General features: G+C 35.4%; 1 protein-coding gene across 3 annotated transcripts in view; it reads left to right on the top strand.

The window, feature by feature from the left end:
- The window catches only part of Pclo (piccolo presynaptic cytomatrix protein), a 335,738-nt gene that overhangs the window by 184,793 nt on the left and 122,949 nt on the right, over nt 1–27,996 (top strand). For all 3 annotated transcript variants that reach the window (XM_055612550.1, XM_055612549.1, XM_055612551.1), the window contains exons 7-9: nt 11,905–14,092; nt 18,815–18,951; nt 22,852–22,942. In XM_055612550.1, the coding sequence (XP_055468525.1) occupies nt 11,905–14,092; nt 18,815–18,951; nt 22,852–22,942 (2,416 nt within the window). The remainder of the gene's footprint in view (nt 1–11,904; nt 14,093–18,814; nt 18,952–22,851; nt 22,943–27,996) is intronic.

Genomic DNA, 27,996 nt, shown 5'->3' with positions numbered 1-27,996 from the left:
ATGTCCATCCTCTTTGCCTTTCAGGATGGGGATTGAGCATTTTAGTTAGGGTCCTCTCTTTTATTTAGTTTGTTTAGATGTACCAATTTTAGTGGGTTTATCCTATGTTGTATGTTTATATGAGTGAGTGTATACCATGTGTGTCTTTTTGCTTCTGGGACAACTCACTCAGGATGATCCTTTCCAGGTCCCACCATTTACCTGTAAATTTCATGATTTCCTTGTTTTTCATTGTTTTTAATTTTGCAAAGTAATAAGTACAACATTAGGGTTTTCATGTGTATTTAATTACATAATTAATTATTCTTTTAGATTTGGTAATGGATACCAGTTTAGAATGAAGTCTAGAATCTATGAAGTTTTCCAGTCAGATTGGCAGGTTTGTTTTTTTGTTTGTTTTTTCATCCTAACCTTTTCATAGTTAATGCAGTAGTGGAAAGTTTCCCGGGAATTGCATAAGGTTATCATGCTGCTGAAACAAAATAAATGCTAAGCATTTTATTAAGAACAAAAATTTTGGCTATCTAACAAATTTGGTTCCTGAAAGTCCCATATCAGCCCTTCTTTCAGGCTAATCTTTGGTGATGGTCTCATTAGCCAACATGGTAGTCAAAACAAGGTGCAGAAGAAGAGAAAGACGAGGAGGAAGAAATGACTTTCTTTAAAAAAGCCTATCCAAGGAAGGGCCTTTCCTAAAGGAAAGAAGAGCTATCTCTTTCCTAAACTAAGTCTAGCTAGCCACTTGGGATATCAGTATTTTGACCGTTATACCCCTTGCTTAAAAACCTTCTATGGTAGTAGAAGCAGGTGGCACTTGAGAAATGGTTCAAATGTTAAGAGTACATACTGCTCTGCCAGAAGACCAGAGACGGATTCCTAGAACTCACATCAGGAGGTTCACGACTGCTTGTAACTCCAATCCAAGGAGTTCCTCACACATACACATAATTGTAAGAATATTTTAACTGGGCAGAGTGTCGGAATCCTTATGGAAGAAGAGGGAGATAGAAAGACCTGGAGGGGACAGGAACTCCACAAGGAGAATAACAGAGCCAAAATACCTGGGCCCAGGGGGCCTGCAAAGACTGATACTGCAACTAAGGACCATGCATGGAGAGGACCTAGACCCCCCTGTTCAAAGGCTGCTCAGTTTCCAAGTGAGTTTCCTAGTAAGGGTACAGGGGCTGTTTCTGACATGAACTCAGGGGTAGGCTCTCTGATTATCTCCTCCTGTGAGGTTCAGCCTTGCCAGGCCACAGAGGAAGATGATACAGCCAGCCTTGAAGAGACCTGATAAGCTAGGGTCAGATAGAAGGGGAGGAGGTCTTCCCTTATCAGGGGACTAGGGAAATGGCATAGAGAGGATGAGGAAGAGTGGGTGGAACTGGGAGGAGAGAAGTGAGGTTGCTTCTGTGAGGTTACAAAATGAAAAGATTGCAATAAATAAATATATAAATAAATTTTATATATGTGTAAAATGTATATATTTATACATTTTACACATATATAAATGTACATATATATATATGTATATATATACATATATATATGATGTACATATATATATGTATATATATATATATACATATATATATATATATATGTAAAGGCCTAGCCAAGTGGGTGATCTTACATTGTCACAGCCCATTCTTGGAAACAATAATCAGAAGAAGGGAACTGATTTAAGTATCATGGGGCAAATTGGTAATGAGACAAAATAATCTAGAACATTCCTATCTTTATTTTATCTGACCATTATTGTAACAGAGACTCTCCTTTTTTCTTGTATAGTTTGTCCCACTCATGTCTTTGCGAGGCATCATTCTAGGAACTATTTTTTGTTTGTTTTATATTGCGTTATGAAATATTTGTTTTCCCCCTCAGACTAAAGTAGCATGAGAGACATGCAAAGAGTAGTCTTCTTTATATCAGGAGACAGATTTAGCCTTTAGGGAACAATGATCTCTCCCTGAGAACATTTCCTAACATCTGTGAGTAATAGCTAAAGGCTGATTGGTCTCCAGGAGTTGATTGGGAATACATGACCAATAATTGTTTTATATAATATTTAGTGGATAAAGGCCATAGATATACATCCTCCAAAGTAAAAATAGTAACTCAGTGCAGAGAAACATCTGGTTCCACTAGATTAGGAGCAAGGATAAGAGATGTATGGCAGCAGGGAGCAATGGCACACACCTGTAATCCCAGCACTTTGGGAGGCAGAGGCAAGCAGATCTCCGTGAGTTTGAGATCTGGCTTTGTAGGCCAGCCTTGTCTACAAAGCGAGTCCAAGACAGCCAAGGCTACATAGTTAAACCCTGAGTCAGAAAAAAAAGAAATATATTGGCTAATTATATATGTGTAAATATATATATATACGGTGTGTGTGCATGTGTGTGTGTGTAACCATGAATCGCCATGATCTGTATGTGGACCCAATAGGTCGTATGGCTATTCTTCAATCTTATGGCAAAAACTAGTTTTGTGACCATTGTGGAAAGACATTAAATGTCCTGCTGGTGCACTACTGGATATCTATTGCCTTTGTGTCATCTGCTTTGACAGCTGTGTTATCACTGAAGGAAATTAAATTGGGCTGTCACGGTTTTCAGTTAGACAAAACCACACTGATTACAATCCAGTGGACTATATCACCAGCCAGAGCTAGTGACTGAAGACTGAGACTATGACGGTTTGCCCCTGTATTGTATATGCTCCTGGATAATTTGACCCTGATGTAATAATCAGGGTTGTCTTCACTGTCTGGAAGAGAGTGACATGGGTGTTTTGAGTTTTTAATATAGATACAGTTTTCAAAGTCTTGTTTTATAAGTTCCCACACATTTATTATTTTTCTAGTTTTTCTCTCCATGCTTGCATCAGGAATCACTAAATCTGATACCACTCATGAGTGCTGATGCATACCGCCAGATAATGAAGCCAGATGGCCCTGAAAACTTAGATTCCCTCCACATAGAAAATACTTACCTGCTTAAAACCCATTCATTTGTCCAGACCCTGAACTTGTAATATCTGTTATCTTTTACTTTCCCAGACTGAAAATAAAACTTTATTTTTGGGTCCAATACTTCATATAGTCTCCAATCTCATTCCCTCAAAAAATTGCATCAACCAACATAAAAGGGTTTATGTTTTCTCTAGGAAATTCTGCCTTTATATTATCAAAATGTGTTGTTTATCAGAAATTTTGGTTGAGCTGTACTGTTTTATATGACTCCTCTGTCTTTTATAAGAAAGGGCACTTCAAAGAAATCTTTCCTCTTAAAAACCTGCAAAGGAAAGATACAGTCTAATTATCATGATTAGTATTTATTACAATGTTTATAAAATGAGAAATAAATTGGCATGTCTTTCAAGTGATATAATGATGGTTTATTATTTTATGTTGGATATTGATATGAAGAGCTAGTTATAAAAGTGGTAGTACAATAATATATATGCATGTGTGTGTACTTGTGTGTTGTGTCTGTGTGTGTCTGTGTATGCATGTATGCACGTGTGTGTGTGTGGTGTGTCTGTGCATATACTTTCATGCATGCGTGCTTGTGTGAATGTGTAGACTAGAGGTCATTGTTGAATGTCTTCCTCAGTTGCTCTTCATCCTATTTTGTTTTTTTAAGACAAGCTTTCCTGCAGAACCTGGAGCTCACTCACCCAGCTAGAATGGTTTTCCAGAAAGCCCAGTGTCCACTGGTGCTCCCAAAGTTCTGAGGTTACAAGCACTTCCAACCATTGTCTGCTTCTTTATGTGGTTTCTTGGAGATCAAATTCAGACCCTCATGCTTTCACGGAAAGTACTTTATACAGCAATCCTTCTCTACCCTGTAGGTTTTTTTTGTGTGTTTGTATGTGTGTATATATATTTATTTTAACTGAAGAAGAAACATAAAAAGCACACATGTAAATAACTTGTATAATATATAATGATCCACTCATGCTAAACTCTTGAAGTAATTTCTTCACTCAATTTCCTAAAAATGTCCTGATGTATGGTATTTTTATATGTAGAAAATTTTTGTTGTTGGTTTTGTTTGTGTTATTCCCAAACACATGATTTTTGTGCTTTCACCTCCAAATGCTATGGCCTTAATGTTATGGGACATATTAAATAATGATGATTAGGCATGCAACAGATCTTCTATATGAAAGAGGTTTATTAGGTGGATATGAAGAGAGGGAAAATAGGGAGATAGGGCAGGGTGGGGGGAAAGAGAGAGAGAGGGAAAGAGAAAGAAGGGAGTGCCCCAATAAAGAAAGGGGAGAAGGCCAAGACGCCAAGAGGAAAGAGGCCAGGAGCAAGAGAAACCAAGAGAGAAAGAACCCAAGAGAGAGACCACATGGCCTGCTGATCCCTTTAAGGGACAAGATAACCATGCCTTCCAGGTGTGGCCACCTGGGACACATGACATCATAAGTTGCTAGGCAACCCAGAAGCAGGTTTGGTTCCAAAATCCTAACAATGGCTACCGGGAAATGTCACCACATTGGGCTTGAAGCAAGATCAAACTGTTCTATCCCATTGCTTTTAGTATTATACCATTATTATCTAGAATAGAAATGCATAGAAATGTATTTTATAATTATGTATAACAACTCTTTGAATGTATTTTCAAAGTGAGGGTTTTTTTGCATATATATATATATATATATATATATATATAATCAAACAATTTTGTTAGGCATGTATGATTATAAGCAATACCTGCTGCATACATTCAGCTTGGTCAACTTTTTGTTTTGTTTTATTTTTGTTTTTCCCAGACAGGGTTTCTCTGTGTAGCCCTGGCTGTCCTGTGTTGGCTTTGTAGAACCAGGCTATTCTGGAACTCACAGAGATTTGCCTGCTTTTGCATTCTGAGTGCTGGGATTAAAGGCATGCCCTACCACGCATTTAAAATGTTGTTCAACATTTAAAAAATGTATTTATTTATTCACTTTACATCCTGATAGTGGCCCCTCTCTCTTCTCCTGGTCCTACCTCCTTCCTCTTCCCCCCTTGCCTCTACCCCCACCCACACACACCCCAGTTCATCAAGTCGCATCAGGACTGAGCATGTCCTCTTACCTTATGGCCTGCTGAGGCAGCCCTGCCAGGGAGTAGTGACCATCTAGTAGAGAATAAACATACTACAATTCACAGGCCCAAACTTTGGGTAAAAAGTAACAAGGGTACCCAAAGGAAGATGATAAAAATCTCACTCAGAAGGGAAAATAGGATAGACAGTGGAAGTGGTTGAAAAGAGAGAACAAGGTAGGAGAAGGAACACAGCGAGAGATGAGGATGGAGATCAAACCTAAGGAGAGTTGGGGAAAGGAGCCAGGGGGCCTACCAAGAGAAAAGAAACTTTGGGTGGGGCATCTCTATGACAAACTGGAGACCTAGGACAATAGAGGCTCCTGGGAGGATATGGCACTGACTAGCTTAGACTCCTAACTAGACAGGACTCCTAGTGGAGGGAGGGGAACAGTAAATGACCCACAAAAACTTCAATCCTAATTTAACCTTGCCTAGAAGATGTGCAGGGATAAAGACAGATTGAGGGAAATCTAACCAAAGCTTGGCCCAACCTGAGACCTATGGAAGGAGAGCCAACCCCTGACACTATAAATGATATTCTGCTATGTTCCCAGACTGGAGCCTAGCATAATTGTCCTCTGAGAGTCTGTATCCAGCAGCAGCTCCAAACAGATGTGGAGACTCACAGACAGACATTGGGCAAAGAGCAGGGAGTCTTATGGAAAAGTGGGGGGTATGGAAAGGAGGAACTGGAGGTGACAGAAGTTCCATAAGAAGACCAACAGAGTCAACTGAATAGGACACAGAGGGGCTTGTGGAGGGTGAAGCACCAATCAAGGACCATGCATAGACTGGAACAAGGTGCCCTACACATATGTAGTAGATAGACAGCTCAGGCTTCATGTGGGTTTCCTAGTAAGGGGAGAAGAGGCAGTCTCTAACATGGACTTGGTTGTTCAACTTTTTTTTTTAACTTTTTAAAAAGATTTATTTATTTATTATGTATAAAATGCATATTTGCATGTACACCTGCACTCAGGAAGAGGGCACCAGATTTTGTTTCAGATAGTTGTGAGCCAACATGTGATTGCTGGGAATTGAACTCAGGAGCTCTGGAAGAATAGCCAGTGCTCTTAACGTCTGAGCCATCTCTCCAGCCTGGTTGTTCAACTTTTTAAAAACAGATGTTTCTTTCCTCTCACAAAATACTTGTCAATGCCAAAACAAATACACTCTTAACCATACATACTTAAATTTAAATCTACATACTGAACGATTTTCCACTTAATTTTCCACACACAAATGTGTCTGCCAGAAAGCTCTGAAGCAGAGAATAATTTAAATAAACTGTCTGATAAAATGGGCAAAAATGTAAAAGGAAATTGTGCTGTGAAGAGGGAAAATATATCTCTGAAGGATCATGTTTCAGAGTTAGCTAACAAAGATGATGGAAACTAGAAAATTCAGTAACGTTGTGGAGCTTATTTTGAAGGCCATTTTATTCTTTCATATGTCTTCCTCTTGTTTAAAATTTTATGTCCTTCTTTCAGCCAGCCATTTTTATGTTTTCCCCATCGTAAATGGAGTCTCAGTGGATGTTTCCCATGTGCTAGAACAATCTTATTTAGAATGTTGTCTCAGAACTAGCACGCACTCCAAAACCTTGATTTCTTTGTGTTGAAAGTGTTTTAAATCCCTTTAAAATGAAGACCAAAAATTAAATGGACATTCCTATTTGTGTTGAAAAACAAAATAGATCTCTTAACGCTTGGTCTCCATTTCTTAAGGAAAGTAAAGGCAGCTTAAGAAATGGCAACTAATGGTACACACAACACATTGTATCTACCTTTGTTTCCTTCAATCGTATTACCAAGCTGCCATCTACATCATTTTGTACCCTTCGTGGTTTGGAGTTTACAGCTTTGTCTATTTTCTTTCTTTTCACCCTTCCTTCCTTTCCTTCTTTCCTTTTTGATTCTTCTCTTATATATCATATCCCAACCACAAGTTTCCCTCCCTCATACTCTCCACGATGGGTGGGTACCCATCTAGTCCTCCTCCTTTTTTCTCCTCTCCCCCAAGCCTTCCTTCTTCTCTCTCCTCCACCTACTCCTCCATTCCTTTTTTTTTTTTTTTTTGGAAATTAGCCTGTTATCAGATGTGAAGTTGGTGAAAATCTCTTCCTAATATGTAGATTATTTTGTATTGTTGACAGTGTCCTTTGCCTCACAGAAGCTTGTTAGCTTCATGAGATATCATTTATTGACAGTTTTAGTTCCTGCACTATTAGTCTTCTGTTCAAAATTTTTCCTATGCCACTGTGCTCAGTAGTATTCTCCACTTTCTCTTCTATCAGATTAAGTGTATCTGGGTTTATGTTGAGGTCTCTGGTCCACTTAGACTTGAGGTTTATGTAGGATGATATGCATGGATCTGTTTGTATTCTTCTACATGCAGATATCCAGTTAGACCAGCACCATTTGTTGATAATGCTTTTTTTTTTAAATTCAATTGTATATTTCTGGCTTCTTTGATAATCTTACCAATCCATGAGCATGAGAAATCTTTCCAACTTCTGATATCTTCTTCAGTTTCTTTCTTCAAAGACTTGAAGTTCTTGTCAAATAGGTCTTTCACTTGCATGGTTAGAGATTTCTATTTTTCAAGATGACATCACCTTTTCATTCTCACTGTAACTTTTCTATATGATTTACATTTTGTTCTCCCAACAATTTAAATGTAATCAGTGATGACATTGTTCTCTAAAATAAATAAATAAATAAATAACAGTGGTGAAAAGCTTAAGAGGTCATTATCAAGGCTATATATAGAAATGACAAATAGTTCTTTCCAGATTATACACTGGAAGTAGTTACATTCAAGAAAGATAATTCTATCTTTTGTTTAAGAAATGCAAACTGAGGGGCTGGAGAGGTAGCTCAGAGGTTAAGAGTACTGGCTGTTCTTCCAGAGGATCTGGGTTTGAGTCCCAACACCCTCCTAATGGCTCACAACTGAATAACTCTAGTTCCAGGGCATCCATCACCCTCTCTGGCCACTGCAGGCACCAAGCACACACCGTGGTTCATAAACATACGTAAAATGTCCATACACATAAAAAAAAAATTCAAACTGAACAAATATTGACTGATCCATTGATCTCTTGTCTGTCTACAAGGCAGACGTTGTAACTCCAACTCAGACATATAAAACCAGTGTATAAGAAAGTGTTCCAGAAAAATAAAACTTTGTTATTCTTTGTTAGACAGTAAAGTCTTCTCTACTGGCCTTCCCTAATCTAATACATTCAGAATATGACTCAATCTCCTCCTACATCAAGATTCTTGCTATTGTTATTCCCACCTGTCAAGAAAAAGAACACTACCACAATTTAAAGCTAAATATGTAGCAAGCTGTACATAATTAAATACTGGTCAGATAGATGGGCTCCGGCCAAGTCCATTGCTGGGATCCCAGAAGATAGCCCTGAATCATGCTTTGCTGAGATGAAAAAGACAAAAGCCACAATTCACCACAGTTCTTATCAGATCCATCAGGACTCAGCATAAATCTTGATGTATTTCCTGCTAATGTACCTCCCACACATGTAGATTAAGCACTTGTAGTGAAGACTGGTCAAACAAATAGCACAAACAGAAATGTACTCTTAGCTACAAACAGAACTCTTAACCTGTAAGGCATATTTTTTCCTATTTTAGTCTCATACTATCTGACATATTAGGACAATATACCATCCTGGAATTAGGGCATTAGATTCATTGTTAACTATCTTGAAGAAAAAAATATACTCATATTTTTCAAAGTCTTCATGAAGCTTTTTAAGATACAACTTATATCTCAGTATTCTAATGGATAAAAGAACAAGTGCTGCCCTAACAGTCATTGCATTTAGGTCAGTGTCAGCACATTGATAACGAGTTCTCCACAAAGGACTTAATTAATTAGGTAATTAATGAGTGGACTTGATTGAAAGATGTCTTGTTTTACTAAATTTTATAACAATTACTTTTTTATTTTTTTAACTTTTTTATTTTTTATTAATTACACTTTATTCATTTTGTATCCCCCCATAAGCCCCTCCCTCCTCCCCTCCTGATCCCACCTCCCTCCCCTTTCTGCATGGAATTTTATGTAAGAAGTGGGAAATAGTAAGAGCTGGAGAGGACAGGAGCTCCACAAGGAGAGCAACAGAACAAGAAAATTTGAACACAGGGAACTTCCCAGAGACTCATACTCCAACCGAGGACTATTCATGGAGATAACCTAGAACAATTACTTTTTAGAATTCTAAACCTAGAAAGTAAATGTTAAATTGCTTTTTCTTTGTCGTGACAGTTATCTCCATCATGATCATACTTTCCTTTTTTTCTGAAATCATAATAGTTACATTAAATGAATACATGATCAAACATACTTTAAAATATAGTTTGTTTCATTGTTTTCATTGTCAGTAATATTTTACCCCAGAAAGTTTTGGATACCTAATTTGAAGATCAAAACAAAATTCTGTGCAGTAAAGGAACAGAGACAGCTTCTTGTCATTTAGGAAGGGATCAGAACATCTTTTCAATTATCAAAACCCAACTTCACTTCTAGGAGCTCTGGTAATCACTTTTGCCCCCCGTGGGGTACCAGGCATGTACATAGTACACATACATATAAGCACTCAAACAGGAACATAAAACAAATCTTTCAAAAAAGTACCATAATTTACCATTATACTTTGGCTGAGAGAATACAGTTTCACTCATTGCATACCCTGCCTCAAACTAACACTTTAGCAAGTTTCCAAATGAATAACCAGTTTAGTAGACTAGGTAAAGAACAGTGAAGCATTCTTTGATAACTTAACAGTCTTTAAAATATATTAAATATAAATGTATCCTGAAATTACAAAAATCTGCAGAAATAGTATTTTTTTAATTTTTATTTTTTATATTAATCATAGGTTATTTACGTTGTATCCTAGCCATAGTCCCCTCCTTCCTTCCCTCCTAATCCCACTCTCCCTGCCTCATCTCCTCCCTGCCCCTTTCTAAGTCCACTGCTAATAGGATGTCCTCCTCCCCTTCCATATGACCCTAGCTTACCAGGTATCTTCAGGACTGGCTGCCAACCCTGTGGCCTAGCAAGACTGTTCCTCCTTTGTGGGGGGGGGGGGAGGTAAAGGGTTCAGTCACTGAGTTCATGTCAGAAATAGTTCCTGTTTTCCTTACTGGGAAAACCCACTTGAATACTGAGCTACCATGGCCTACATCCGAGCAGGGGTTGTAGGTTATATTCATACATGGTCCTTGGTTGGAGAAACAGTCTCATAGAGGGCCTCGTGTCCAGATATATTTTGTCCTTTTGGAGCTCCTGTCCTCTCTAGGTCATACTAACTCCCCCTTCTTTCATATGATTCCCTGCACTCTGCTGAAGGTTTGGTTATGAGTCTCTGCATCTGCTTTGATACACTGCTAGGTAGAGTCTTTCAGAGGCACTCTGCGGTAGGCTTCTGTCCTGTTACTCATTTTCTCTAGTTTCCCTGTCCATCCCATTTGTCTTTCTAAGTGAGGATTGATCATCTTATTCCGGGTCTTCTTTCTAGAAATAGTATTTTTTAAGTAATAGTTAATTGGTATATACAGTGTTAAAACAGCTATCTCATTTGACACTCCTAACAAATCCCTGACTTAATTGTGCATAATCTATAAAATGGACAGGATGGGGTAAGAATTATAATGTGTGCAATAGCTGCTTCAGAAATGTGTCTTAATATCTCTTAAAATCTGTATAGGAGAGCAGGTCAGAAACATGAAGGAAGTAGATTAAGAAGTGACGTTTAAAGGAAAAAAACCCAGGAACTTAGACAAATGTTATCTAATTAATAAGGACCAATTTATTATTACTATAATATTAAATAATAAGAACATTTAATTTTATTTCCAAAACCCATACAGGCATTTTTTGTTATGTTTATGTGATGCTTGAAAGGTTAGGGAGGAATGATGCCTTTGGATTGCTGAAGAGAAAAGAAAAGAGCATCTTCTGTAGAACGTGGATGAGACTGGAGGAGAATAAGCTCCAACTTGAGCATGCTACTGTACACAGAGAGCTTTGAAAACTTCAGTGTTCTGTAACTATACAATGATCTTTCGTGTTTATGCCTATTCTGATTTTATGAATCTCGAGACTTGCGTCCCTTAGAAGGCAAGTTTATGGCAAATTAATAAAACAAAAAAGTACTTCATGAGCTACCAGCCATTGCTTTACCTGACTGAAACTGGCTCCAATAAACTTTTATTACAGTAAATTATCTCCACTCTTACAGAGTTGATAAAACACTCAGAATAAAATAGAGTTGCTAAGGAATAATAATATTTAAAGAGCATGTGAATTCAAATAATCCTTGAAAAACTGGAAATGGCAAGGTAGGTACAACAAACAAGTTAGACAAAAATCTGTAAACAAAAAAAAATGGGTATTGCATTTCAAGTGAGCAATACACTTACAATGAGCATAGACTAAGTAAATAATCTTATTTTATTAACTTGGATTGAAAGTGAGTGTACAGAATTCTTCTAAGAGCAAAACTAAAATGTAAGCTCACATAAATATATGAGTTCAATAATTCCTCTCAAGGAATACAGACATTATGATTATAAACAACTACTTTTCAAAATACTTCATTTGCTTTTATTTGTTATTAACTTTTGAAACATGGGTGAATTTTTTATTTTATTGTGCTACGATATGGCAATGTATGTGAACTCAGTTATTCGAGTGTAAGTTTTGCATTTGATTTTGGTCTTTACTTTCTTTTTGATAATAAGGTAAATATTTTGTTTACTTGATTGTAGACTAAAGGTTCTCAAACCATGACAGCCTCTGGTACCCAGAAAAAAGTGAAGAGAACACTGCCAAATCCCCCTCCCGAGGAGGCATCCACGGGAACACAGTCAACTTACAGCACAATGGGCACTGCTTCTAGGAGAAGGATGTGCAGAACCAATACCATGGCTCGAGCCAAGATTCTCCAGGACATAGACCGAGAGCTTGACCTGGTAGAAAGGGAGTCTGCCAAGCTTAGAAAGAAGCAAGCAGAACTTGATGAAGAAGAAAAGGAGATTGATGCCAAGCTACGGTATCTGGAGATGGGAATTAACCGGAGGAAAGAAGCATTGTTGAAGGAGAGAGAAAAGAGAGAGCGTGCCTACCTGCAGGGGGTAGCTGAGGATCGGGATTACATGTCTGACAGCGAAGTCAGTAGCACCAGACCAAGTCGAATAGAAAGCCAGCATGGCATCGAGCGACCAAGAACAGCTCCTCAAACTGAATTCAGCCAGTTCATCCCTCCACAAACCCAAACAGAAGCTCAATTAGTGCCCCCTACAAGTCCTTACACACAGTACCAGTACTCCTCACCCGCTCTTCCCACCCAAGCACCCACCCCGTATACCCAACAATCTCATTTTCAACAGCAAACATTGTACCATCAGCAGGTTTCACCCTATCAGACTCAACCAACCTTCCAAGCTGTAGCAACAATGTCCTTCACACCCCAAGCTCAACCCACTCCTACACCACAACCATCTTATCAATTACCATCACAGATGATGGTCATACAACAGAAGCCTCGGCAAACAACACTATATTTGGAGCCCAAGATAACTTCTAACTATGAAGTGATTCGAAACCAACCCCTGATGATCGCTCCTGTTTCTACTGATAATACATATGCTGTTTCCCATCTTGGGAGTAAGTACAATAGCTTAGACTTGAGAATTGGTTTGGAGGAAAGAAGCAGCATGGCAAGCAGTCCAATATCAACCATATCTGCAGACTCTTTCTATGCAGATATTGACCACCACACTTCAAGGAATTATGTCCTAATAGATGACATTGGGGAGATTACCAAAGGGACAGCATCACTGAGCACTGCATTTAGTCTTCATGAAAAGGATCTGTCCAAAACAGATCGTCTCCTTAGAACCACAGAGACACGTAGGTCTCAAGAAGTGACAGATTTCCTAGCACCTTTGCAGACTTCCTCCAGATTGCATAGCTATGTGAAAGCAGAGGAGGACCCGATGGAGGATCCTTATGAGTTAAAGCTTCTGAAACAGCAGATCAAGCAAGAATTCCGTAGAGGCACGGAGAGCCTAGATCACCTTGCTGGCCTTTCACATTATTACCATGCCGACACTAGCTATAGACACTTTCCCAAATCTGAAAAGTATAGCATCAGTAGACTCACCCTTGAAAAGCAAGCCGCCAAACAATTGCCAGCAGCCATCCTTTACCAAAAGCAATCAAAGCATAAGAAATCATTAATTGACCCTAAAATGTCAAAGTTTTCACCTATTCAAGAAAGTAGAGACCTTGAACCTGATTATCCCAGTTATATGAGTTCTAGCACTTCATCTATTGGTGGTATTTCTTCTAGGGCAAGGCTTCTTCAAGATGATATCACATTTGGCCTCAGAAAAAATATTACAGATCAACAAAAATTTATGGGCTCCTCACTTGGGTCAGGACTGGGCACATTAGGAAATACCATCCGGTCAGCTCTACAGGATGAAGCAGATAAGCCATACAGCAGTGGGAGCAGGTCCAGGCCTTCCTCTAGGCCTTCCTCTGTCTATGGGCTTGATTTATCAATTAAGAGGGATTCTTCCAGCTCATCACTGAGACTGAAAGCTCAAGAGGCCGAAGCTCTGGATGTCTCCTTTGGCCATTCATCATCGTCTGCAAGAACTAAGCCCACCAGTTTACCAATCAGCCAGAGTAGAGGAAGAATACCAATTGTGGCCCAGAATTCAGAAGAAGAAAGTCCACTAAGTCCCGTTGGCCAACCAATGGGAATGGCCAGGGCTGCAGCTGGCCCCTTGCCCCCAATATCTGCAGACACAAGGGATCAGTTTGGATCAAGTCACTCATTGCCTGAAGTTCAGCAACACATGAGAGAAGAGTCACGGACACGGGGTTATGACCGTGACATAGCATTCATCATGGATGACTTCCAACATGCTATGTCTGACAGTGAAGGTAAATGGGGCCTCCAACTACCTTGTTATTCTCAAAACTCAAACTCTTATCTTTCTGCATGTTTAATTTTTTTTTCTCCAAGGATGTATTCCATCTTTCTTGGTGAAATTTGTGCATGTTTATTTCAGTTTTATTTCTTGGATGTGTATTTCTTGTGTGTAGATTCGGTGGCATGTTTTTCTTTGATTATTTTTAATTTATCATTTTACTCTGTTTCTTGATTGTTGGTCTAATTTGTTTTGTGTCTGATTTTTAAACAATTATTGCATACTTCTATCAATAAAATATGGTCATCCTTATATCACATAACTGTATGTTTCTTCGCACTTAAAATATATTTATTTAATTTTAATAAAATCATTAAGGATTAGAACCATAGTAATACTTTGTAATGGAGATGATTGTCTGCAATATCAGTGGTTATTCTCTTTGGGGGAGCATTTACAATAGCTTGATTTTAGCATAACAGAATTTTATCATCATCGTTGAATAAATTTGTTTCATCTCCCTTTATTATAAAGACTATTACTGAAAAATTTGTACATTTGCTGTTATGCATTTGAAAATTTAATTCTAACTGAGGTATTGAAAATAATTTTCAGTATATATAAAACATTCTTTCCATTTAAAACTGAAAATATATATACTGTTTTTCAAAGTGTACCTGTTTGGAGTCTACTCCTTTGATATTTCACTACCTTTCTTTCACTAATATAATCTATTACAAAATCATATGATATATGCATATATATGTAATTTACTTTATTAAATTTTTTTTATGTAGAATCATTCTGTAGCCCATGCTGGCCTGGAACTCACTATACAGGCTAGGTTCAGATTTATGATGATCCTCCAATGCCAGGCTCTTAAGTAGTTGTGTCAAAGGCAGGAGCCATTGTACCCAACTTGTTTATTGGTTTGTGTTTTACATTTGTTGGGTTGAAGTCCTGGAAACACAACATTTCTAAATGATTAAAATGTTATTATTTCATTTTTTGAATACTCAAAAATACAAACTGATGTGACTATTCTCCCATTTAAATCTAACTTTCTCAGTAAAGCCTCGCATGAAAATGTGTCTTCATGAACAGCATTTTCTTTTTGTTTTGTATGTAGACAAAGATCTGATTTTAAAAGATGAAGGATGTTTTCTGAACTGAAAAGGTTTGTGGACCTGAAGCAAATGAATTGTTTTCTTTGATTCTGAAAATTCTGAAAACAAAGTTTCGTTCTACCCTGTTTTTTTCTTATTTCAAGCTGATTGGTTGACCATTTTTATTGACAGTTTGTTAATTAAGTAAAACTTTCATTTGGGTATATTTGTATTAGGCCAGTATTTGAATTAATCTACTTGCCTTCCAGAAATTATGACATTATGTGGAAACAGCTGTTCTTTTAGTCTAGTACATGTTTTATATTCATTTTGTACATCTGGAATGACCATGAAAAGAATAAGAAGCCATTCAATGGCCTTATTTATAAAAATAAAAATAAAACTCTGGGACTATAGAACATATCAATTCCTAAAGGATTTGTGCACATAGATGACAATTAATTAGAAAAATTTACAAGTAGTTTTTAACTTGATTTTAGACATGTAATTTTTATAACTAGTCCAAAATGTGGCACTTATTTGATTCTGTACATATATAATTAACTGATATTTTTTTTGTCTAAGTTTGGTATATAGCAATAGTTACCAATAACTGAACCTTTATTTTGATGAAATATATATGTATATCATATATATGAATATAAGATAACATGTACCATATACAGTATTAAATAAAGATGATTCCAAAGCAGAAAACAAAGCAGAATAAACTCATTCACAGAAATTATCAATACAGAATTATATAAAAGTCTATACAAATTGAATCACATTGCTAACTGAATTGTACTAGCCATCTTTTAAATATGTGCATATTAAAATGTTATATATTTTTATTGTTTGTATATCATGCAAATATATAAAGTATTATAGTGATATAAAAACAAAGAAATTTGTTTAAATCAGCATGGAACAGGTATGTTACATTTTATAAAATATGTTTGTAACATTATTCCACTCCCACATATCAAAAAAGCTAACCCAACACATCTGACATCCCTAAGGAAGAGACTATGATATAGGCACAGAGTCACTCAATCTGGTTGCTTTAGGTCAACTCTATGTTCCTATAAAGATGGTGGCTATCTTTTTCATTGATTTATATATGGGACTATTATTAGAAATAAGAGAAGATCAAAACAGGTCATCAGAATTGAAAATAAACTGATTAAATATTAGATCAGCTTGAGATTTGTCATATTTGAAATATCCAGAGTTCCTTAAAACATATTTTTTTTTTTCTTAAAACATATTTTAAACAATTTTATTTAAAATTTAATTAGGAAAATTATATATTCAAATGAAATAATCTTCTTTATAATTCAGGATAACCACATATTGAAAACATGATGAATCATTACTTTTTAAAATTTCTTTTTAAGAATATATGATAACTCCACAAGCAGAGCAACAGAACAAGATAATTTGAACACAGGGAACTTCCCAGAGACTCATACTCCAACCAAGGACTATTCGTGGAGATAACCTAGAACTCCTGCACAGATGTAGCCCATGGCAGTTCAGTGTCCAAGTGGGTTACATAGTAATGGGAAGAGGGACTGCCTCTGATATAATCTGATTGGCCTGCTCTTTGATCACCTCCCCCTGAGGGGGGAGCAGCCTTACCAGGCCATGGTAGAGGACAATGCAGCCAATTTTGATGAGAACTGATAGACTAAGATCAGAAAGGAGAGGAGAACCTCCCCTATCAGTGGACTTGGGGAGTGGCATGCATGCAGAAAGGGGAGGGAGGGTGGGATTGGGAGGGGAGGAGGGAGGGGCTTATGGGGGGATACAAAATGACTAAAGTGTAATTAATAAAAAATTAAAAAAATATGATAAATATACATAATCTTTATATAAAATTATTTCCTCCTAAGGAATGTTAGGTATAATCTAGTAACCTCAGACTGATAACTAATAGGTTCATTGCTTTATTTACCAAGTATCTGCTATACTCAATAATTTATTCACTGAGCTTCAAATTAGCACTGTGGTTTACCACAATAATTATCAACTAGGTTGTGTAAAGAACACTGTGTATCTAAAAACCAGTTTTAAGTACAAGCTATGTATTTAAAACTATCATAATATTTACCTTTTTATTTAGATTATGATAAATGCCTGTATCATCAATTCATTCCACAAAAATTTAGGAAACACTATGTTTCATATAAGAAGGAGAAAATGGAAATATGAAAAAGACATAAAAATTTCCTCTTCTAGTAGCTGCTAATATAATGGGCAAATCAATTAAGTGTATTTGTAGCCACAATACAGATATCATATCTAAAGTTGGAGAAACTGTGATATTCCATGTCTGTGGGAGAAATTGTTGGTTGAGAAACATGGTATGCAAGAATACACGGATGCAGTGAGTGATACAACATACACTGCTTGTGTTATCCTACAAGCCAATAAATGACAGAAATCACAGTCTCTGGAGAAATTTTTAGAGGATAAGGTAGACCTAAAGAGACAATTTTTACAAGATAAGTAGTGTCCATTATGTGACATTTTAGAAACTGCCATTTTAAGAAAATAATATTGAAATCATCATCTATCAGGGTGAGCAAGAGGACAAGTCCTTCCATCTGCCATTTGAGAAACAGCAATGTATTGTTTCTAAAGGCTGTTAACTGGGACCAAGAATATAACCAAGGAATAATAAGAATAAGGAATGTATACTAAATGCAGTTTTAGCCATTGAGTAAGAGTTAGTTTTAGTTACTTTGAAATACCCTTAATAAACCTGGAAAGTACTGATAGAACTAGACGAAAAATTTAAATTAGTATTTGAGTGCTTTAAATATGATTAAGTATTCAAAATGCTATCAAGTAGTATCATGGTGTTAAGTTAATTAAAAACTAATTGTCAAATTTATAAGTTGGTGTTAAAATTCAGATAATGATTTTGTTTATTTTAACAATTCTCTCATACACATACTGATTAAGATATATTTTTATTATTAAGCTATAAAGTTTGTGTAATGCACATGTTTCTATGTTTCTAGCAAGGACAAAGTGTATCTTAGAAATGCTTTCGTTTACTTACAATTGTCAAATAAATGTCATGTTTTCAAAAATATATTCATTCAGTGTTGAAGCTAGTATCTATATATTGCTGCTTGACTTATACAAAAGTAGAAAATTAGCCATATACTTCTATTTGATTTATACAAAATTGGAAAGTTAAAAGAAACTTGCATATGAACATAGAGCATTTCCTGTTGTCTTTTGATCATACATGGTCATTTGTAGGGTAAGGTTTGTGTGGGAACTGATGACTTAAGTTGAATGAAATTATTCTTAAATACTTTTGTTTATTGATTGTCATCTAAATTTCATTTATGTTGATTAAAATGTAATTTTGTGGGTTATTTTATTTTACTATGAGATGTTGTGCATATGTGTACCTCTCTTTCTCTAGGTTATTCTGTTGTATGAAAATCTGTAGATACTATTGAAAATAGTATCTGATGGGAGTTATGTGTGAAATGCATGCTGTGGTCAACAAGCCCAGTGCATGCTAATACTGCAGAATATTTGCTTCCCTCTATCACCTGTATTAGTTGCGGTTGCAATGTATGATGTTTCCTTGGTCCCCAAAGCCTATCACTTGCGTCGGGAGGAAACGGATTGGTTTGATAAACCCAGGGAATCTCGGTTGGAAAATGGCCATGGTCTGGATCGGAAACTGCCAGAAAGATTGGTTCACTCCAGACCGCTAAGTCAACATCAAGAGCAAGTAAGTCTGAAAATTTATTCTCTTTCATATTTGTAAGCAACAGGGTCAGTTCTAACAGAGTTAAGTTCAAGACTGTTTTCTTTCAGTAATTTAATGGAGAAAGTACTTTATTTAAACAGTTTGATGGGCACTGTGATTCTTCTACCAGACAATTTAAATGATTCATTCAAGTAATCCATATTTATTATATGGATATATTGTCTTCAGTACTGAATTTACAGGAATAGTGCTTCCTTGAGATCCAGCTATACCATTTGTAGGCATATATCTAAAATATGCTCAAGTACACAACAAGGACATTTGTTCAACCATGTTTGTAGCAGCTTTATTTGTAATAGCCAGAACCTGGAAACAACCCAGATATCCATCAATGGAGGAATGGATACAGAATTTGGGGTATTTTTATATAATGGAATACTTCTCAGCAATTAAAAACGAGGTAGATCAATGACTTTGATTGAGTACATAGTACATTATATCTTAAATATGGAGTTACAGACAAGTATAATGCCAATAAGGAAGGTAGGGTTTATTGAAGTTTGTTTCATAAAATCTGACGAGTTCAATAAATAGGAGAATAAAGATCCTGGTTAGGTGAATGTAACAATCATAATACATTTAAAAAAATGAACCTTTGCATTAATATCCATTAAACTATAAAACAAGATGTACTGATCAAAAGGAAAAAGGCATAAAGTTATAAATTACTATAAAGTGAGAGCCATACAAGTACCCAAAAGCCAAGATAGAGAATATGGCCTGCCCCAGAGACCTGCATGAACCTTTTGGATTGCAGCCTCTCCTTTCAAAAGTAACAGAAATATTGATTGTTATGGCAATAATTTGCTTTTCTTTATATGTTTTCTAAAAATTGGTTCTATATAGAAGATATCATATGCCTTAAATGCATAATTTTCCAAAGTTTAATTACATTAATTTTAATGTTTATGCTTTTTATTTTAATGTGAATATTAAATTTAATGTTTTAAATTTTAATGTTCATGCTTTCCTGCATTTCCTGCATATTTATCTGAAAATATTGCTTTCATCTTTAACTCAAGAACTTTATTTTGGTCTAGAGGATAACAAAATGGAATTTGAATTTTATTCACTTTCTTTGCATGTCTGATAATAAAAGGTAATACTGAGTTCTTGGTACCAATAAACAAAGATGCTGTTACTTGAAAGCATGTACAACAAGAGTTTATTCTCATGAAGTGCTCTAGGGGAAAAGAGTATAAAATTTAATTGAAGAACTCAAACATGAATTTATCTTCTGTAAAATATTGTGCACAAAACACTAAATGGATACAGGATTACTTCTGAAAAAATATTTGGTATACAATCATACTAACTATGAATTTACCAAATCAGTTTTTATTTCCTTTCAAATTTGTACATTTAATGTTTGCACATATTGGCATTATAGTAGAGAAATCCAAATTCATTGCTAAATGAATAGGCCCATCTAAACTTATTTGTTTTTAAGTTTTTGTTGGTTTTTGTTGTTGTTGTTTTGTTTTTGTTTTTTTCATGAAGAGGGTCGATCTCTTTTACCTGAGTGCTGTAAGGAGTTACCATATGTTGTCTGTGATAATATTTCCCACTTTGGACAGTAAAGCTAGTGTCATCTGGAAACTCTCTGCAGCTTCTGCCTTAGGATATAATAGCCTCCTCTGAAGGAGCTGGGTTTTTTTTTTTTTTCTTTTATTTGTGTCCGAACAGTTTTCTCTCTCTAGATTCTGGTCTCTTTGCTAAGCATACTGGTCACTCAGCCTGTCATGAATGAACCCCTTCTTGCAATAAGACATCTCTGATACTATCAGTACCATCTTGCTACAAAACTAGAAAAGTCTGTTTCCCTCGTGCTTTGGGATAAACCATGAATTATGTCTTTGGCCATGAATATATAGAACATAACAGCTCTCAGAGGCCTTACACTCCCTAATGTGTAAGTGTGCAGTATCCAGCACTGTGCTGAGACGCAGTGAGGCATCTGTCTTCCATAGCAAGCCTTTGTGCTAACCAAAGTGGGTGAATGCGTAAATAAAAATTGTGCTAATGCAAACTTAACTACATGATACATATGTAGACTCAGCTCATGAAAATATTTATGGTTATTAAAGAAAAACAATGCATGTTCTTTGATACATGTAGGTGACAACATTTTGATATAGAAATCTTCAAAAGACCAATGGCAACAGAGACTAGCACCTTGGTGTATCTCTTACTAATGCTGGTTAAAAATAAAATAAAACAAAACAGGTGTCCTGTAGCCTATTTTCTAGAAGGCTGTCGGTATTTACCTACAATTGTCATTCTGCTTGCTATTGGCCCATCCATATCAGTCATAGCTATAGAAATATAACATTTTAGTAAGTGAGCTCATGATGCAGGTTACAAAGTCTTAAAAGCTGTGGGAATTGTAGGGAGATATTCTAAAGAAAAAAAATCATGTAAATGAAGATATTCAGTAACCCAATGGCACAGATATTGATTAAAACCTGACAATAATTCACTGATAAAACTCCCATGAACACGCCAAGAAGCTTGCCTACTCTTGAAAACTGCAGTCTGTGCACTATGAGATTACATCTGCAGTAACAAATCTAGAAATTGGGAAGAAACCCTAAACGCAAAATAGTGTTGCCTTAGCTTGTTTTTGACCAGCCGGGTCAGTGACTTTAAAACAGTCATTAAACCTACATGAGATTATAAAATCATTTAAATAAGAGCGAGGTAGACTACAACATTTTACAGAATAATGTATACTGTTAAAACAAAGTCTAGTTATGAAATAGTGTGGGCATTACAGGCACAAGAGCGTTAGTTTTACCTCTTCTGCTTTAGGAATTCCTGTAGTAACAAGAAATAGCTCCATCAGTATCATAACCTTTGGATATAAAAACAGACTCAGAAATACTTGTATAAAGTCTTTATTGGTTTTGACAGAATTAGTATGAGTTATGAATATGAATCTAGTAGATGTCCACAGTAAAATTTCACAAAATTCAAGCACCTTAAATATATGACAGACCTAGTTAGAATGACAAAAATATGACAAGATGGGACCTTCTCTGTGTTTTCCCCACTAGTCTTACTTAATTATTAAAACTTTAGAATATTGTCACATGCATGAATCTTATGTAAGAAATGGGAAATAGTAAGATCTGGAGAGTACAGGAACTCCACAAGGAGAGCAACAGAACCAGACAATTTGAACACAGGGGTCTTCCCAGAGACTCATACTCCAACCAAGTACCATACATGGAGATAACCTAGAACCGCTGCACAGATGTAGCCCATGGCAGTTTAGTGTCCAAATGGGTTTCATAGTGATGGGAAGAGGGACTGCCTCTGACATAATCTGATTGGCCCTCTTTGATCACCTCCCCCTGAGGGGGGAGCAGCCTTACCAGGCCACAGAAGATGACAATGTAGCCACTCCTGATGAGATCTGATAGACTAAGATCAGAAGGAAGGAGAGGAGGACCTCCCCTATCAGTGGACCTGAGGAGGGACATGGGTGAAGAAGGGGGAGGGAGGGTGGGCCCGGGAAGGGAGGAAGGAGCGGCTTATGGGGGGATACAAAGTGAATAAAGTGTAATTAATAAAAAATAAAAATAATTAATAAAAAATTAAAAAAAAAATCTCAAAGAAAACTAGCCAGTCTTCAAGAGTGATTGGTTATAAATGAAATACCATAATGAACTCAGAAACAAACTTAATCATTATGGGGTGTCATTGTAAATTCCTCCAGTGTCATTATTCAAGCATCTCTGGCATCTTTTTATTGATTTAATTGGTGAGCTTTGAATTGAGCAACTGTAGTTCTGCATGAAGTATTTCAAGGGGTTGTATTACTGATTGTTTTTTTACATAATCCCTTGTATGTCCTAGATTCTGCAGATGAATGGGAAGACAATGCACTACATCTTTCCTCATGCAAGGATAAAAATAACCAGAGACACTAAGGATCACACAGTTTCAGGTAAAACACACTGAACTATCTGCTAATTTTCAATTCTGATGTCTTATTGACATATGTATTTGTATTTCAGTTTAAATGACTCATTAAATTTTAGAAAACGACCTTTTACATCTGTTTTAGAACATGTCCAAAATAGCAGGCTATTTATTTCAAAACAAAAAAACATTAAGGACATGATTTTTGCACGAAGAGTCACTACATGTTACATATCCTTTCTTTATGATCTGTGTCTCTAACAGTGCATGATTTGGCAGGACTCGTAGTTACTGCTTCGGGGAGTATCATTGTCACCACATTACAATGTGTTTTGGCTCTGATGATTAATATAGTCACTGAGGTTAGAGGAAATAGAGGCCTGGGATCTTAGGATCAGATTCCTCTATATTTATCCATGGTGAGAACTGTCAGTCATGGTCAGCTTTCAGATTACTTATGTCTATTTATAGATTAAAGCTGATAATAGACTCTCTAAGCTTCTTATATTGGCGTAATCATGGACTTCCAGAAAATGGCACAGATTGCTGTGTTGCCCTTTCTTTTTTGCTAAATTTTCTAATACTGACATAAATCTAAACAAAATTGACAAAATAAAAGAAGTCAACATGATATGATAGTAAAACAATTCTAAGTCTTACCCAAATTTTGAGTTTTTCCACTAATCATTTGTTTTATTTACCTCCTCAAGATACAATCTAGGATCTAACATTGTATTTCATTGTTATGGTTCCTGCATTTCATCCAGCATAAAAAATTTCTATAATTATTTTTAATTTCAAGAGCCTGAAACCCTTGAAAATTTATGAAATTTTCATATTACAAATGAGATTTTCATTATTTGTAGTCTGAGATGAGATGAAATTCTTAAGTTGACAAAATATACCCTGCGTAGTTCTTGTATTTTTCTCAATTGCTGTGCATAATCTGTTTTTCAGATCCAACGAATATAAATAGAAAATACTGGCAAATTTTAAGGGTATTGTTGTGGGCTCGGTTTAAGAGGCAGATGCAACATGGTGGATATACTTCTTTTTTATTATTATTATTATTTTTATTATTATTTTTTTCTTTTTAGTTACATTTTGTTAACTCTGTGTCCCAGCTGTATCCCGCTCCCTCATTCCCTCCCCAACCCCACACTCCCTCCCTGGTCTCCTCCCTGCCCCTTTCCAAGTCCACTGATAGGGGAGGACCTCCTCCCCTTTCATCTGACCCTGTTTTATCAGGTATCTTCAGGGCTGGCTGCAAAGTCCTCCTCTGTGGCCTAACATACTTCTTTTTTATGTTGATTTTGGAAAGTACTTGGTCTCTCAGCTGCAACTGCTATTTCAGACTTTGAAGCATGGTTGTGCAATGGAGAGGGATGGCTTGCTCTCTATTTTCACAGAAGACTCATCACTTGGGAATCTAATGTTTCGTTGTTAAAATTGTTTTCTTTTACCAAAGAAAAAGGATTCAAATATACTATAATATATTACATATAGAATATTTATAAATACTATGTTGTTGTTCAAATTGAAAATACAAGAGAAAATATTTAAATTTAAATATTTAAATATTTAAGTGCTTTTTTTAATCATTTCATTCTTATAAAATCCATTCTATACTTGTATTGTCTGCTTAGATTTGATTTTCATTTTTTTAGAAAATGTTTATATATTGAGACAAATTAGTGTTTCTAGGGTAGTTTTGTGGAAGTTGTTCCTTGATGAAAATTATTGCAGTTACTTCTATAACATAAATCAAAATGGCATAATATGTTATGGTAATGCTGAAATTATTTTTGTAGGATATATTTTAGGAATTTTAAACCATTTCCCCTAAATCAACAGGCTATATATCAACGTATCTGTCTACTCATGTCATCATTTTTGCTGGATATTAAAAGATTTTCCTCTCTGCCTTATTTTCTTCTACCTTATTATTGTTGTACTTGAACAAGAAAATGACTAAACTACAAAAATAATGAAAACAAACGCTACTAATTTACTGTTATAAATATTTAACTCTCAAAAATATATTCATTTCCTTTAATTTTTTTAACAAAAGAAGAGAATTATTATTTTGGAAACTAATTTTTCTAGCAAGTGCACATATTATCTCCAAGTCTCCTTTTATTTTATTATCTTCCTAAAATAATAAACTATTTGCCATTTTTATGCACACTTCAATGGTTACTACTAAATGTATAGTTTGTTTATTCTTAGAGAACACAGTTCCACACAACATAAAATATATTAAAACAATCTGTAGTATTATCACTAAATCCTTAGAAATATACATTGTTTTAAGTATATGAGTCTATGAATAAGGAGTCAAACGTAAGTCTTTGTAAAGCATCTACTGTACGCACAACCTCCAACAGAGCAGTCATGTTTGACTTTACCTTGTCTTATATGGTGCCAAAACCAAGCTTGCTTTGATTTATGACAGTTTTGTGGATACTCACTATTTATTAATTATATTAGGAATATGACTTTGTGTTCACATTTTTATTTTAGTAAATCTTTTTGACAGATAAAATAGCTTTTATCATGTATAACATTTTTTTATTTGTATTTAATGACCGAAGGAAGCAATTAGCTGCACTATTATGTTAATGTGGGATTGTTTTGAATTTATTCTAAGAGAATTTTCAAAAATATGTGTTTTTATTAGCTTTAATCATAATTGAATATATCTTTTTGAGATGCATACTAAAATATTTACAAATAATGATACATATATAAAATTTGCTTTAAAACTAACTGGGAAGTATAAAGAAAACAAAATTGACCATGATTTTATGATTGTGAGAGCTAGAATTTGAACTGTATTGTGATAAACTATTTGCTTTAGTCTGGTCATTTCCTATACATATAAAAATTTCCACAGCAAACTTTCCATCCCTACTAGTTTCTCATGGTTTGGGATAAATAATGTGAATGGTAGCTTCCTCATTAATAAAAAGCCCGTGCAAAACTGGTAGGTACCTCCTATCCTAAGGATGTGAGCAATGAAAAAGTGAAGAATAAAATGTAGCATACCCATTCTCCCAAACAAGGGAGAAAATAAGCCATCAATATGTTTTCATTTTGGTTACCCAAACTTGTTTAAAGTAGATATACTACCTGTCTTTCACAAACTCTTATCAGACCTATATAGCTGAGAATTGAATAAAATATTTATAAAACTATTATAAATATAGACAATTATTAAATGGAAGAAAAATCTTTCTTATTTATAGGAAACAGAAACAATGACAAAAACAAAAGAGGAAATAAGTTAATGGCATTTCCCTTGTCAAATATATCTCAAAATATGGACGATGGAACCTTCCAATAGTCCCATAATGTTTTGTTGATCCTCCAACTCAAAACTGCTCCCAGCGTGATACTAACATGGGTTGGCCTTTATGCTTCTCATTCTTGGAGAATATCTAATGGTTTTTGAAGGCTGCCTACCATGTGGAATCACGGGAGTCTGCAAAAGAAAACAAGCATGAGAACTCAGCTCTTTTTTGTTAAGTCTCAGAGAAGCATATTTGAAGAATGGAAACAAGATGAACCATTCACTATCAGTAAAAGAATTTTATTAAATATATTAATGTAGTTAATGTAGAATGGTTTTATTATTTCAAAAAAAGTAATAAATATTCTAATCCTCTTTTAATAACACAGATAACACAGAATATATGCACAGTTGTAATATGTACTAACAGAGGCTCTTTGAAGCTTCCAGGAATAGTAGAGATGATAAATGGCTTTCGAAACCTAAATTTCTGAGGGCCAACACTGTATTACAGACATTACAGAAATAGTTAAAAAGCAATATAAATACAACAGATATGCTTTGTCCATGTTTTTTAAAAATTTACACCACATAGAATCTGCTTTCCAAAAGCTTTTATAACTCATAGTGCAGGAAATTTTATGTTTCTTTGCTAATATCTGTCACTTCGCATTCTTATGATTTGCTGTGTGAGTAGAAAAAAATGCATTGAAAAATATCAGCCCTCGGCTTCCCCACTGTCTTAAAATTCATAGTTTCTCTTTTCACTATTATTGCATGCACACATGAAAATATACATATATATACATATATATATAATGTGTGAGCATGTGAGTATATATGTGTATATACATTATTAAATATTGAAAACTGTGACAACCACTGCAGAAGTAGGTAATGAGAATTCTCAAAAAGCTAAAATTAGACCTACTATTTGAGTCAGATATACAACTCACTGGCATATTTCCAAAAGACTTGGCATCCTGCTATACAAATGCTACCTCAGCCTTGTTCATTACCACTATATTCACAGTAGCCAAGAAGTGGAAACAGCCTAAATGCCCTTTAACTAATAAATGGATAGTAAAAATGTGATATCTACACAACAGAAGTCTGTTGAGCTTACTTGAAAAACATTAAATTTGCAGCTTAGTGTGCTGAACCTGAAAATATGACTACCTTTTTTTTAGTGCAGTTGTGTATTGGGTTTTGAAATCTGGTAGTATCAGTCCTCAACAATTTAATTTTCAAAAAATCTATTGAATTTTGACAGAGTTTTGAATTGGCCTTCTGGGACTCTGATAGGAATTGTACTGGAAAAAAACAAAACAAAACGTTGTTGCACATAAAACTACTGACTTAAAAGTCACTGAATTTCCAATGCATGAATATGTAACATCCTGTATATTTAGATTTCTACTGATTCTTCTCATCAAAATTTTTATTCCCTATGTATAAAATTAGCAATTTATCATATGAAATGTGTTTAAGTTTTTATTCTGTCTCATTTTATTGTGAAGAGTCTTATTTAATTTAGACTTTGAAAGATTTCCTGACATTATGTAATGATTGGTTTATGTATGCTAACCATTAGCAGTTAATAGCCTCACAGATTTATTATGCTTATAATTTTTATTTAACACTCATGATTTTGTACATGGAATTTTCTGTCACTAGCCAATACAGTAATTACTACCCTCATTGCGAGTTTCGTGCTGCATTATTTTTTGGTAGCACTAGGAGGAATTTTTTTTGTACAGTAATGAATATAGTAGCAAGGGTAGGTA

This window comes from Psammomys obesus, unplaced genomic scaffold (assembly GCF_907164565.1).
Source record: "Psammomys obesus unplaced genomic scaffold, mPsaObe1.curated_primary_1811, whole genome shotgun sequence".
Lineage (NCBI taxonomy): Eukaryota > Metazoa > Chordata > Mammalia > Rodentia > Muridae > Psammomys > Psammomys obesus.
Note: the sequence above shows the minus strand (reverse complement) of the source record. Positions and strands in the feature narration are given on the sequence as shown.